This window comes from Eupeodes corollae, chromosome 3 (genome assembly GCF_945859685.1).
Source record: "Eupeodes corollae chromosome 3, idEupCoro1.1, whole genome shotgun sequence".
Classification (NCBI taxonomy): domain Eukaryota; kingdom Metazoa; phylum Arthropoda; class Insecta; order Diptera; family Syrphidae; genus Eupeodes; species Eupeodes corollae.
Window position 1 is genome coordinate 49,879,024 of NC_079149.1, and position 15,721 is coordinate 49,894,744.

Genomic DNA, 15,721 nt, shown 5'->3' on the forward strand with positions numbered 1-15,721 from the left:
TTTTTAAGATATTTAGTTTGCAATGAATGAATGAAAGAAGGGTAAGTGAAATAAGATTAACTCTAAAAAATTGGTCTTATTTCACTTTTATAAAGTGCATTTAATCCAATTTCCAACAGCTGGTCGTATTACAGTTGAACAAAGTTAAACAAATCCAAATTGGTTTTATTTTACTTTACACTCAAGCTCGCATCTACCCCAAATCCTATAGTGTGCCCAAGAAGGGGGTTTGCATACCTCACCGTAAAAAATAATTTGGTCTTATTTCTAAAAATAATTGTGTTCTTGTTGTATATAAATATTCATATATATGAGCAACTGTACTGAATTATTGCTTTAAATATCAACTTAATCAAGTTATCAATTGATTTAATATTTTCCTGTTATCAAAATAAAATATTATTCGATTTTCATTTATATTATAATAAAGACGTTTCATAATTGAGTTAAAGGAATCCGCTTTTCATTCAATCCAGAGTTCCAAGACACAACAGTATTGGCGACGAGGTGAACACTTATTTTCAAAAACAGAAGATCATCGAACATAAAAATGAATTCCGAGCAACTCAATTCCTTGATTCAAGCTATGTCGAATATGACGACGGCCTTGCAAAATCAACAGGAACATCGAACGGCAAATATAAGCATAATTTCAAATTTCGACCCATTCAACCCCAAGGTTGAACAATTCAATAATTATAAAGAACGTTTAGAAAATCATTTTCAGATAAAAAAGATATTCGAAGATAAAGAGATGTGCGCTAAGTTATTGCTTCAATTTATTGGTTCTTCAAATTATTCGTTACTGACGTCACTCTCAGCTCCCAAAAATATTAACGAATTGAAATATGATGAATTGATTGAAAAATTAGAGAAGCATTTTTGTCCGAAAAAAAATTCATTGGTAGAACAACATTATTTTTTATCGGAATATCAAAATGAAAAGGATTCCATAAATGATTACTTAGCAAAACTTCGACAAAGGGTACTATACAGCAACTTCAACTGCACATGTGGTTTGTCCATAGCCAACATTTTTCTACGAGCTCAATTTATTCGAGGGCTTAGGGACAACAACATAAGAGAAAAACTACTTCAGGAAGAAAACTTGGAATTCGACAAAATTGTTGAACAGGCGATTAAACTCGAAGCATCAAAAATTAATTGCAAACTCATTTCAATTACGAACAACGCTTCGAACATAGAAATAAATAAAATATCAAATTCAAATTTTCAATCTCAAAATAAAATTCACAACCATGGCCCAAAACCTCGATCTCAAGAATATTCAAAAACGAAAAAATCGAAATCTTTTATAGATTACAAAAGTTTGGGAATCGAAGGACTGTGTCTACGATGTGGTAGAAATAATCACCTGGCAAATGATTGTAAATCTAATCGAAATCAACTAAGTTGTGAATTCTGCAAGAAACATGGTCATGTGAAGCGAGTTTGTTTGAAATTCGTATTAAATAAATCAAACCAGAACACAAACGCTATTACAAATGCAACAGATAACGCAGAGTACGATTATTCAGATAACATACATCATTTAAATAAAATAATTAATGTTTATGGAAAATCTGAAATATTTTCAATAGATGGTCGCAAATTTTACATAAATGTTTCAATAAATGGGAAACGTCAAGAATTCGAAGTGGACTCTGTGGCAGGCTTCACGTTACTTCCAGAGAAAGATTTCAACAAATTGAATTTAAATGTTCCCGTAAAAAAGTCAGATATTGGTTTTCGATCCTATACTGGTGAGATATTTGCTCCAATAGGAAAGGTTGAAGTACAGGTCCAATATCAAGATACAGTATCGAACGAGGAAATGTATATAGTTCCTTCAAAATACGCACCGCTTATAGGCAGAGTATGGATACGACATCTTAACATAAATTTACAAACGATCGATCAACCTACACGTACTGTCAAAAACGAAATTTGTACTATCGATTCAGTAACATTGCTAATGAACAAATATTCCACTATTTTTGAACAAAGAGTGGGATGCATTCCAAATGTTGTTTGTTCACTTAAACTCAAAGAGAAAACCAAACCCATTTACGTAAGAGAACGAGAAGTCCCATTTGCACTGCGTGAGAAAGTTGAAAAAGAACTAGATGAACGGAATAATTTCAAAAGTAAATACAAGCGATTGGGGTTCACCGATGGTGATAATTCCAAAACCCGATGGTAAGGTGCGACTATGTGTGGATTACAAAGTTGGTGTAAACCCTCAGCTCGAAACAGCTCATTATCCGATTAAACGAATCGATGAACTTTTGAATCAGTTACGAAATTCAAAATATTTTTGTCGTTTGGATTTATACAAGGCATATTTACACGTTTTAGTCTATGAAGAAAGCAAGCAAGTACAAACTATATCAACACACAGAGGCACGTATCGAATGAACCGTTTATCTTTTGGCATTAAAACAGCTCCTAGTGAATTCAATAGAATACTAGACCAAATACTTCAAGGATTAGAAGGTACGTTATCTTATTTTGATGATATTATTATTCATGGTGCAACAGTTACTGAATGCAAAGAACGATTAATTAATTGTTTCGAAAAATTACAAAAGTACGATTTACATGTAAACAAAAATAAATGTGAATTTTTCAAAACAGAAATTCGATATTTAGGCTATGTTATACGTAAAAATGAAATTCTAAAGTCACCAGATAAAGTTCAAGCTATTAAAGATATGTCACGGCCCAAGAATTCAGATGAAGTACATGCATTTTTGGGTATGATTACTTACTATTCAAAATTCATTCCTGATCTTTCGACAATAACTTTTCCTTTGCGACAATTACTTCAAAAAAATTATAAATTTAAGTGGTCAAAATCGTGCGAATTAGCATTTATTAAACTCAAAGAGGAAATTATGAGCAATCGTGTATTAACTCCTTATGATCCACAGTTACAGACTACTTTAGCATGTGATGCGAGTCCTGTTGGAATAGCAGCTGTTTTGTCACAGATTGATGAGGGTGTAGAACGACCAATTGCATTTATATTTCGATCACTAACACTGTCAGAACAAAATTATAGCCAACTCGACCGCGAAGCACTAGCTATTGTTTTTGCCATTGATAAATTTTACATGTATCTACATATATGGAAGAGAATTTATTTTGATCACAGATAATAAACCATTAACCAGAATTTTTCATCAACATTCAAAAATCCCAGCAATGACATCATCTAGACTTCTAAGGTATGCTTCGTTCCTTCAAGGATTTAACTACAAAATTCAACATAAAAAAGCAGAGGAACATCTTCATGTAGATTGCTTGTCGCGAAACCTTTCAACCGATTCATTTCAAAAATTTAAATTTTTCCTAGACGACGAAATCAAAGACCTTCAAGACGAAATTATCAATCAAATATCAACCGTGTCGTTAACAGCAACATCTATAGCGAAGGAAACAGAAAAAGATTCAAAATTGTCGAAACTTAAACAGGATTTACTTAAAGGCCAAATAGAAAAATCAGATTATTCTTTACAAGATGGTGTTATTTTTAAAGGAAATCGCGTCGTTATTCCAAACACTCTTCAAGACGAAGTCCTTAAAGAATTGCATCGTACTCATATCGGAATTGTGAAAATGAAACAACTGGCTCGTAAATATTGCTATTGGAATGGAATAGACTCAAGCATAGAAAAACTCGTCAGGTCTTGTGAAAAATGTGCTCTTTGTAAGAATAGTCCTCCTCAGATCACTACTCATCATTGGGATGAACCAAATGCTAATTTCGATAGAGTACATATTGATTACGCTGGTCCATTGCAAGGTTATAATTTCTTCGTTCTAATCGATGCAAAATCAAAGTGGCCAGAAATCAAAGTTACAAATTCAGCTCCTACATCAGAGGTAACTATCAAATTTCTTCAAGCAACACATGGTCTACCAAAAGTTATTGTATCAGATAACGCTTCGATTTTTCAAAGCAATGAATTCAAAGCATACTGTAAGGAAAATGGTATAATGCAAAAATTTATAGCACCAGGACATCCAGCTACAAACGGGTTAGCCGAACGATATATTAAAACATTAAAATCAAAATTAAACGCGATGTCAGAAGAAGAAGGCTCAATACATAATAAAGTACGTGAAATATTATATCGTTATAGAGCAACACCTTTATCAAATGGTAAAAGTCCAGCACAACAATATCTTGGAAGAGAGATGAGAATCAAATTAGATTGCCTATGTCCTGTTAAATATGAAAAATCTTCCAACGAAAAAGTCAACTCAATTCGAAATTTAAGTGTGGGAGATAGAGTTCAGTCAAGATTTTACTCAAACGGAAAGCCAGCTTGGAAATTTGGAGTTGTTAAGAAAAAGTTTGGTCAACTGCATTATGAAATGGAGCTCGACAATGGATATGTATTAAAACGCCATATAAACCAATTATACAAATCAGAAGTGGTTTTACCCGAAAAGGAAAATACTATTCAAGAAGATCAACCGAAAAGAAGTGATCCAAGTATAGATGAAATACAAATTCAATTTGAGCAAGTTCCAGTAATTCCAGGAAGTTTTGAAGTTCGAAGACAATCAGGAATAGAGACAATGAACATTCCTGAAAATCGAATACACACAGACATAGAACCAAGCAACATTCCTGTTCCAAATCGAAGAAGAATAGAAACCGACGGCGGCCAGGATATCTTCAAGATTATGAATAAAATAGTGTGGGAGATTGTTGTATATAAATATTCATATATATGAGCAACTGTACTGAATTATTACTTTAAATATCAACTTAATCAAGTTATCAATTGATTTAATATTTTCCTGTTATCAAAATAAAATATTATTCGATTTTCATTTATATTATAATAAAGACGTTTCATAATTGAGTTAAAGGAATCCGCTTTTCATTCAATCCAGAGTTCCAAGACACAACAGTTCCTTATTTCCCTTTGTAAATGTGCAATATGACCAACTATTCAAAAGTGGCTTTATTCCACTTTGGAAAGTGCAATAAGACCAATTCTTAAAAGTTTGTTCCATTAAAGAAGGGGGTAATGATCAAGTCTTACGATGTAAAATTATACTCTCAAATTTTTCGCTCCACAATCCATTTTCTACATATTTTTAGAGTCGGTTTCTTTTCAAAAAAGAGGCTGGGATGCGACCCACACTGATAACTTCCCATCCCGTCTGTCGATTTGTCTTGCTTAAAAGTTTGTCTATATGTACTAGTATCAATTTTTACCAAATTTGCGTACTATTTCTTGTAGATTTTATTTTTTATGAAAAAACGGACTGTTGTATTTTTATATAAACATTACTGAATATTGAAAACAATATTTTCTGTGAAATAAAATAAGTTTGAAGCCAATATTTTTAAATTTTGAAAAGCTATTTGAGTCGAAAGTAAATTTTTACCAAGTTTTAGTATTGTTTTTTTTTCGAGTTTTTTTTTTTTTGTAAAAAACCTGTCAATTCGATTTTTTTTTAAATTTTACCAAATGTTAATAACAATATTTCTTATAAGATAAAATTAGTTTGAAGCCAATATTTAAAACTTTTGAAGAGATATTTGAGTCGAAAATCAATTTTTACCAACTTTTATACATATTTATTAAAAATAATTGGTGTTCAGGAACAAACAATTCGACTGTTAACAGTCAACCATTTGAACGTCATTTTTAAGTTTAGGTTTTTGGTTTTTATTTTTTGTAAAAAAACTATCAATTCGATTTTTCTTAACATTTTTCAAAATGTTGAAAACAATATTTCTTATAAGATAAAATAATTTTGGAGCCTAAATTTCAAGTTTTTGAAAAGATATATGAATCGATATTCAATTTTTACGAACTTCGAGTAACGTTTTTTTTAGATTTTTATTTGTATAAAAAAAACTGTCAATTCGATTTTTCTCAAAATTGTATCAGATGTCTAAAACATTATTTTTAGTTGAAGTAATATTTTAGTCGTAAAATTTTGGAGGTGACAATTTTTTTTCAGTTAAATATTTACTTCTTTGATATCACGTTACAATATATTATATAAAATTTGATTCAAGTCTCTAGCGTTTTTAGTTCGTAAGATATTGAGGGTTTACCAACATTTTAAAATTTTTTTCAAACTGCTATGGTAAAAAAAGCACCCACGCAAGAAAGCACTCTCAAGAAATTGAGAGCCCTTTCTGCCTTATATCTGTATAAAAAAATGTATTTGAAATCGATATCTCTTCTGGTTCTTGAGCTATGGACGACGAAAAAAACGTCGCGAACGTACGGACGTACGGACGGACGTCGGTTTCTGTTTAAATAAAGGTTTAGTTGAGGGCAACTTTTACTTCATGCATGTAGGATGTGCCTACTGTCAACACCCCTAGTCCGTATGCCGGAAAACGATGTGCCAATACCATATCATCCCATTATCTTCTGTTAATCCTTGGCACCGTTGCTAAATCATACGACAGTCAAATAAATCACCAGCTAGACAAAAAGAACAAACGACCAGAGAAGAAGAAGCTTTACGAACACGCTACGGTTACGACATCATCGCGACGCATCGACCTTTCTTTTATATTATTTGCTAATTGTACTTAAAGTTTAACTTTAGTGTAATATTTTTCACAACTTAATTTGAATTTGTACTTATAATTTAGTATTTAAAATAAAACTTTTAAATCAGTTTTACTGAATAAAACTGTCTTTTGTCGGCGCACCCCTCCCACATGGTGTCAGAAGTGTTAAGATCCCCCTGCCCTTAATTTCTATAAATTCGGTATCGGATTGTGAACTATGTGTGTTGATTAATATCAAATAATTTGATTAATTAAAAGAAAAGAAAAAAGAAATAGTGAATTAGATATTACATGCAAAAAAAAAAAAAAAAATTAATCTGTGAAAGTGCTATGTGAAAAAAAAGTCATTCCCATTCCCACAGAATAAAAAGTTACTCTCTTTGAGTACAGTCTCCAAAAAAAAAAAAAAAAAACGGATAACAGACATATTAAAACCGATAAGTATCATTTTTTATATTGAACTTGAAAATCAATAGATATTTACATAACAGCTACATTCTTATTTTAATTTGTAATTCTGTTCACATGCATTAAATGAAGTTAGAGGAACTATCTACTAAAAAGCTTCAATTTCTTTTAAAACAACGTGGTTTATCGTCAAGTTATAGATTAAAAAAAGAATTAATAGAAAGGTTAAGAAATGCTTTGATGTCTGAAGTAGAAGAAAAGTTATTAACGGACAGTGTAGATAACTGTGAAAGCGAAAAGGAAGATAATCTAACTGAAAACTATCTAATTAAAAACGGTTTAAGCGATTGCAGTAAAAATACCGAAAATAGTGAATCGATAAAAATGGCCCAAAACAATAATTTTGTGTTTAAAGATGTAGAAGATTCACTTGAAACTTTCAATGGTGAAACGGGAAAAAATATAACAGATTGGTTAAAGGAATTTGATGACATTTCAAGTGTATGTGGGTGGAATGATATACAGCGCTATTTGTATGCAAGAAGGCTTTTGAGGGGTGCTGCGAAGTTAGCGATAGAGTCAGAAACGGGGGTACATAGTTGGAACGAACTCCAAAAAATGTTAACGAAAGAGTTTGGTCAAACAACGTGTAGTTTGGTCGCGCATCGCGCATTAGAGGCGCGAAAGAAACGTACCGAAGAATCATACCTTGAGTATATGTTTCATATGAAACAGATAGCAAATAGGGGAAAAGTTGATAATGAGTCATTATTGTCTTATATAGTGGGTGGGATCCCTGACAGTGTTTTAAATAAAACCATTTTATATGAGGCAAAAACTTTCGATGAACTAAAATCCAAATTCAAAATTTATCACGAAATGAAAGTGCAAAGGCAACGAAATAGGGGCGATGAGCGCGCGCAAGCTCACCCTGTAAAAACAAACGAAAACGGCAAAGACAAAGAACCAAACAAACAACGTTGTGTCAATTGTGGTGCAAAGACCCATAATACAAGTGATTGCCCATACAAAGAAAAAGGATCACGATGTTTCAATTGTAATGATTTTGGGCACCTATCAAAGAAATGCCCTAAAAAAATCTCGAAAGTAAACAGAGTTACCACGCCGACGGTTTTGGTGGAATTAAAAATCAATTGTTTTACTTTTAGTGCTCTTATCGATACCGGTAGTCAATTGTCACTTATTAAGAAGTCAATATTTGGCCGTTTAGATGAAAAAGTCGAAAACTCGGGTACTCTCCTTGCGGGCTTGGGCCAAGAGATTCGACAATCGATTGGTTCGTTGAAGTTATCAGTTATGATTCAGGGCACGAAATATACGCTTATTTTCGATATCGTAAACGATGAATGGTTATCAGAAGATATATTAATAGGTACAGAGATTTTAAAATACGCAAATTTGAACATTGAAAACGGACAAGTTAAATTAACCCCTATATTTTCAAACTCATGTTGTGCTAACGATGTTTACGAAAATGACATCTTCAAAATAGACCCTAAAGTTATGAAAAGTGAACAAATTTGTGATTTTGATGGCATTCAAAATGCTGAAATAAAAGATAGTCTTAAAAACGCCATTAAAGCTTATAGACCACAAAAACCGGAAAAGTCATGTGTCCAAATGAATATTGTGTTAGAAAACGAAAAACCTATTTATCAGCGCGCGAGGAGATTAGCTCCAAAAGAGAAAGAGATAGTTCAGTTAGAAATTGCAAAATGGTTAGACGAGGGTGTTATTGTCCCCAGTAACTCTGATTTTGCAAGTCCCATAGTGCTCGCGAAAAAAAAGGATGGTGCTTACCGCGTATGCATTGATTTTAGAAGACTTAATACGAAAATTATAAAAATACGATATCCCCTCCCGCTTATGGAAGACGTTCTCGATGAACTTTACAACGCCCATGTATTTACGACTTTAGACTTAAAAAACGGTTTCTTTCACGTTGACATTGCTCCCGAAAGTAGAAAATATACCTCTTTCTTAACACCTGATGCACAGTACGAGTTCTGTAAAGTGCCGTTTGGTCTTTGTATATCTCCTTCCGTTTTTCAGGAATATATTAACCAAATTTTTAAAGATCTCATTTTGAAAAAGCTAGTGCGTATTTACGTGGATGACTTTATAATCGCTTCGAAAGATGAATACGAAAATTTCGATACATTATTGTTAGTTTTAGACGTCGCAGCTAAAAACGGTCTTCAATTTAATTGGAAAAAATGCAAATTTATGTTACGATCTATAGAATTTTTGGGACACATTGTCGAACACGGTACGGTTAAGCCCTCGATCGAAAAGACGAAAGCAGTAAGAAACTTCCCTGAGCCTAAAAACGTTAAGCAAATGCAAAGCTTTCTCGGGTTAACAGGTTTTTTTAGAAAATTCATACCCAATTATTCAAGAATTGCGAAACCCCTATCAGATATGACAAGAAACTCTATGTCTGTATTTCGTTTTGGACATGAGCAAAGATCCGCCTTCGAACATTTAAAAGATCTTCTGTGTAATGACCCTGTCTTAAAAATCTTTAATCCAAATTTACAAACCGAATTACATACCGACGCCAGTAAGATAGGCCTTGGAGCAGTCCTACTCCAACTTCACGATAGTGCTTTACACCCAGTGTTTTATCTAAGTTTCAAAACTAAGCCTGCAGAAGAAAAATACAGCAGCTACGAGCTCGAGGTGCTCGCTGTAGTAAGATCTTTGAACAAACTCCGCGTTTATCTAATGGGACTAAAATTTAAAATTTACACTGACTGTTTAGCGTTTCAGATGACTATGAAAAAAAAAGAGTTATGTTCACGGGTGGCGAGATGGGCTCTACAACTAGAAGAATTCGATTGCGAGGTTTTGCATAGACCAGCTAATGCCATGAAACATGTAGATGCTCTTAGCAGAGTACTTACTATAACAAACGTCGAAACCGGAATTTTACATCGTGTTAAAAATGCGCAAAGCAAAGATGAAACTTGTAAATTAATTTTAAATGTGCTGCAACGTGATAGCTACGAAAACTACGTTAACAGAGGCGGTGTTTTGTACAAATTCCTCAAAGGTTCATATTTACTTGTTGTCCCGAAAAACATGCAAAAAGAAATTATTCGAAACGTACACGAACCAGGTCACATCAACGCCCAAAAGGTAGAAAAGATTGTTAGGCAGGAATATTACTTCCCTTGTATCCAAAAAAGAGTTGCAGACGTTATTTCAAATTGCGTGTCTTGCATTCTTGCAGTAAAAAAGAGCGGAAAACAGGAAGGTTTTCTAAACCCTATAGAAAAAGTTGATATACCGCTACACACCTATCATTTAGACCACCTTGGCCCGATGCCCTCAACGGCTAAAAACTATAAGTACATATTTTGTGTAATGGATGCTTTTACAAAATTTGTGTGGATTTTCCCGGTCAAGACAACAACGACGGATGAAGTCCTTAAAAAGATGATATTCCTTGAAGACATATTCGGAAACCCACACCGAATTATAACGGATAAAGGTGCTGCCTTTATATCGACAGCATTCAAAGAGTATTGCGAGCAAAGAAGTATCCAAAACGTTCAAATCACGACTGGAGTTCCTCGGGGTAATGGTCAGGTGGAACGTATGAACCGCATTATCATAGAAATGCTCACCAAACTATCGATTGAAAATCCACTTAGATGGTATCAACACGTTTCACGACTTCAAAGGACGATTAACTCAACAGTATCCAGAGCTACAAAAAAGACACCGTTTGAACTTTTGATCGGTGTACCAATGAGAAATGAAGAGGATATGAGGCTTTCGGAAATGATGGAAGAGGAGATAAGGAACGAATTTGAAGCAAGCAGAGTTGAGCTTCGAAGAGATGCTAAACTACAAATAGAAACGTTGCAACAAGAGAACAGAAAAAACTACGACAAAAACCGAAAACCAGCTTACAAATACGCCGTGCACGACCTTGTGGCAATACAACGCACGCAATTTGGTCCAGGACTTAAAGTTCAACCTAAGTACCTTGGGCCGTATGAAGTTACAAAAATCAAACGCAACGACCGATACGAACTAAGTAAAATTGGAAACCACGAAGGACCCAATAAAACGTCATCTGCTGCAGATCTTATGAAACGATGGATAAATGATGATGACGATAACGAATCTGATTCATCCGAGGCGGATTCAGCGCAGGATGACCGAATGTAGGATGTGCCTACTGTCAACACCCCTAGTCCGTATGCCGGAAAACGATGTGCCAATACCATATCATCCCATTATCTTCTGTTAATCCTTGGCACCGTTGCTAAATCATACGACAGTCAAATAAATCACCAGCTAGACAAAAAGAACAAACGACCAGAGAAGAAGAAGCTTTACGAACACGCTACGGTTACGACATCATCGCGACGCATCGACCTTTCTTTTATATTATTTGCTAATTGTACTTAAAGTTTAACTTTAGTGTAATATTTTTCACAACTTAATTTGAATTTGTACTTATAATTTAGTATTTAAAATAAAACTTTTAAATCAGTTTTACTGAATAAAACTGTCTTTTGTCGGCGCACCCCTCCCACATGCATAGCTAGCGTTCTGTCTTTTTTGATCTTGTTAATTCTAAAATTTTTAAGAACTCAATAGCCCATCAGGACATGATTACACTCTACATGCAATCTTAAGACTTGATGACTTGTCTTTCTTTTGATAAAGGGTGCATCACACCGTTTAATTTGGACAAAACTCTGGTATTTTAGTCAAACCAATAACTAACAAAAAAGCATACTAATTTGTACCCCTACAAAATGCTGAATGGGTTTTTTTTAAATATTTTATTCCTTATTAATATTTTACATCAAGACTTCAATATTATTGAAATTGAGAAATATAGTTGTAAATAATTTTTTAAACAACTTAAAATCCTAGAAAAAACCAAATTAAAAATGTATGGCTTTCATGAAATGTGTCCGTTCGAGCTTAATTACTAGCCTTGGAGCTTTTGTCAATCAAGTACAAAACAAAGTATTGTAACGTATAATATTTTGCATTAAAAATGGATTCATGAATAAACTTCAAGAGGCTGGCTTTTAACACCTGCCAAACTAAGCTGTTATGTGAAGATACATAATATAAATTGACCGCCTAGCAATTGAACAACGCTTTAAATTCATGGAATGCCGAACTAAAATTTTGTATTTAATAGCTTCTTCTCAATATTGAATTAATAATTAAATACAAATTAAAAAAAAAACAAATTTAAAAACCGTTTGAAATTTAGTAAATTATAAATAACGAACTTGTCGAAAAACAAAGTTTCTAGAAAATATGTACAGAAGAAATACGGAAAAACTACCAAAGTTTTCCGTTTCTATCAGCAACTATCTTAAATAAAAGTTACTTTGCCTGGTTTGCTGGTTCTTTAGTCCTCCCTTATTCGAGGTTTGAATCTGCTCACGCTACTACTTTTTACTGCTTAAGCACGAAGTCAATTTGTAACCATTATCTTTAAAAATTTAAATGCTATTTTATTAAACTAACAAACATTAATTTATTAGCACTTTTTCGAAAATCGTTAAAGCGTTTTTTTTAAATAAATTTTTATTTATAAAATTTTCAATTTTTTAAAAAAATATTTGTGTTATACAGTTTGAAAGTGCTTATACACTCCTCGTCAACTGAATACGCACAAACATTTTTTAATAAACTTTATCAATTTTTTCCAAACAGTGATGGTTATTATGCCATCTGTTGATTCCCTTAAGATGTTAAGCAGATAATTCCGAAAGAATTATCCAAAAACAACCGCAAGTTTTTCTTCAACCACTTGCAAAGTGTTTTATATGCAAAGTAGGAGTTTTTTTTAGTCAACTGAATAGGTACAACGGACATTTTCTTCGTTGGAGTGCTTGACAACTTAAATTAACGATTTTAGTGTTTTCAGTAAAATTTAATTCTTGATTTCAAATTTTAAGAAATATGTTCTAACAGTGTTGAAAAAGCTAAAATCGAACAAGGCCTAACTTGACGTGCAATAGCTGATAAAGATGGCCGAAGTTTTAATGTAGTTCATTCTTACTTGAAAAATAAAGATGCATACGACAAAAACATGAAGGGAGGTAAGAAAACAGTATCAACAACAGCTGAGAGACGAAGAATTTTAAGATATGCATCAAATTTGTCTGATTCTGTGGCAAAAATAAAACAAAAAGTCGGCGTAAGCGCAAGTTGCTCAACAGTTTTAAGAGTAATCAACAACGCAAGCCATCTTTAACGAATGAAACTTAAGAAAAAACCACCACTTGACGAGATACGGAAAATCTTGCGATTAGATGTTTCAAGACTTCACATGAGTTGGAAAAAAGAATGGTATCACGTGGTTTTTTCAGATAAAAACATTTTAATTTTGATGGCCCTGATGGGTTCAACTTTTATTTTCACGACTTAAGAAAAGAAAAAAGATTTTTAAAGGGCCATCATAGTCCTGAACCTGGTATCATGATATGGGGAGCAGTCAGTTATTATGGAACAGTTGAGGTTGTAACATCAAAAATGGCAACAACTGGTTATAAAGTAATTTTGGAAAGAAATTTTCCTGGATTTTCTAACATCTTTGGACCCATAAACGGGAACTACCAACATGATAATGCGCCTATTCACTCAGCGCGCACAATAGAAACATGGATAGAGAAGCAAGAAGTGCAGTTTTCGTGATATCGAATTTTGAAAATAAAATAATCCAATTTTTGATCATCAAATATTATTTAGACAGAAATCGGTTAATTTTTTCTTTTATTTATTTATAATTCGTTAAATACTATTAAAAATTCTTAATATATACTTAAAATCTAAAAACATAAACTAGACTGTTGAAAAATATTAATTTTAATTTATACTTTTTATATTATCATTTGGTGAGTGAATGCAAGAGTGAAATTTATTATAGATTTCAATAATTTCATTTAAGGGAACACCATAGTTTGATCTCCTCAAAAAAAATTGAAACTTAGTTTAGGATCTAAGACAACACCTAAGCCTGAAAATACATATACTCTACTTAAAGGACAAGAATCAAACATGTAACTAAAAACGATTGGAACTTTTTTCCGTGTAAAACTCATGGTTTTACATTTGTCAACATTTAAAACAAAACGATTATTATTATTATTATTGCACCATTCCCTGAATGACATTTAGTCTTCTTGCAAGAAAAGATAGTCAGATAGAGTTAATTTTTGCTTTTAATTTTAATGTCATCAGCATTTATTTGTACAGACGAATTTTGTATGATCAAAACCAAGTCATTTGTAAATAAAACAAATAGAATAGGACCAAGGTGATTACCCTAAGGGGCACCAAAATTCACAACAAATAAACGTGAACACTCATTACTAAATTTAAAACTATAACGTCTATCTTGCAAATATGAGGAGATCCAGTTTATAAAATAGTCGTTAAAACCTTGCTGTGATAGTTTTAAAAGTAATGTTTTATGACACAATTTGTCAAAAGGCCTTGCTGAAATCAGTAAAGATACAATATACTTGTTCACGTTTTTCAAAAACATCTAAACAAAAGGATGTAAGGTGAAATAGATTAGTAATAGTTGAATGGTTTCTAACAAAACCATGCTGGTTATCACAGATAATTGAACTACAGTAAAAAGAAAGGACGCTACATACGATTGACAGTTTAGGTATCACAGATAATTTAGCAATAGGTCGGTAGTTTATTATTTCGTTTTTAGGACCTATTTTGTGTACTGGTTCTTGAGAAAAGTAAAGAACAAAATAAGGGTTCTATGGCGGTGTCTTTCTGTAGCAAAACAAACAAATTTGTTTAGAGCACATAAATAAATAAAAATCTTTCGGTTCGTTTTTGAGAAAATTAGAATTTTAGATTTTTGACCAAAAAACTTTGTATGTTCAATCTTAAAAAATGCCTGACACAAATCTGCTCAAAACCTAAAATTTGAGGATTTAACTCAATGAAACCAATTACTTACATTCTAAGGGCGAGGACTGATACAGACAGACAGACGGACGGATTTACTTTTTTAGATTTTACCATAATCGTAATATCATGGGTGCATAAAATCTCGAGTTTTGATTTTTTTACAAAAGGCTTACTTGTCACATAGCTTGTAGAAAGAAAACAAAATTTAAACAATTTAAGGTTAAGGGTCAATTATATAAGACAATTGCTTTTAATGATTTTCTTTAAAAAAAACATGATTTCTAAATATTTATATTACAAAAAATCAAAATTGTTTTTAAACACCAGATTTTGAACAGAAACAAAATAATTATTCAATTTTTAAAAGTTCTGACTTTCATGATTGAAATACATAGATGAATAATGTCGATATCTAACTCCATTTTTACAACACTCGGCTAAAAACAATAACACTTCTTGACCGATGTTTTCATTATTTACAGATGATGTTTGAAAAATTTTACCAAACCATTTTCCCAAAAAAAACGTTGGGGAATTTTATTTTATTTGTGTTAATAATTTCTCAAATAAATTTTGGCAGTTCATAAACCGAATTCTTTACTTAAATTTAACCTACTTTTTATTAAAATCACTTACAAATTTTGTAATAGTAGAATTGTAGTAGTTGTTTGGCATAGTTCGTACAATGAAAAGGCACATATGCAAAATTTCTATTTCTAGGTCGTAAACTACGGGAAGATATATAAATATTAAACAATGATAGTTAAATAGAACCAACTATGTTAGAATTCAGAACATCGAAAG

General features: G+C 32.4%; 1 protein-coding gene across 1 annotated transcript; it reads left to right on the forward strand.

Annotated features, from left to right (window-relative positions):
* The first annotated feature begins 3,207 nt into the window (after positions 1–3,207).
* On the forward strand, positions 3,208–4,749 carry LOC129950456 (uncharacterized protein K02A2.6-like). Its single transcript, XM_056062395.1, has one exon. It carries the CDS (start codon positions 3,208–3,210, stop codon positions 4,747–4,749), a length of 1,542 nt encoding a protein of 513 aa, XP_055918370.1.
* The last annotated feature ends 10,972 nt before the right edge of the window (positions 4,750–15,721 follow it).

What these genes read in the sequence shown, in the direction of transcription:
- LOC129950456 (XM_056062395.1), top strand. Translation starts at nt 3,208, where the DNA reads ATGACATCATCTAGACTTCTAAGGTATGCTTCGTTCCTTCAAGGATTT.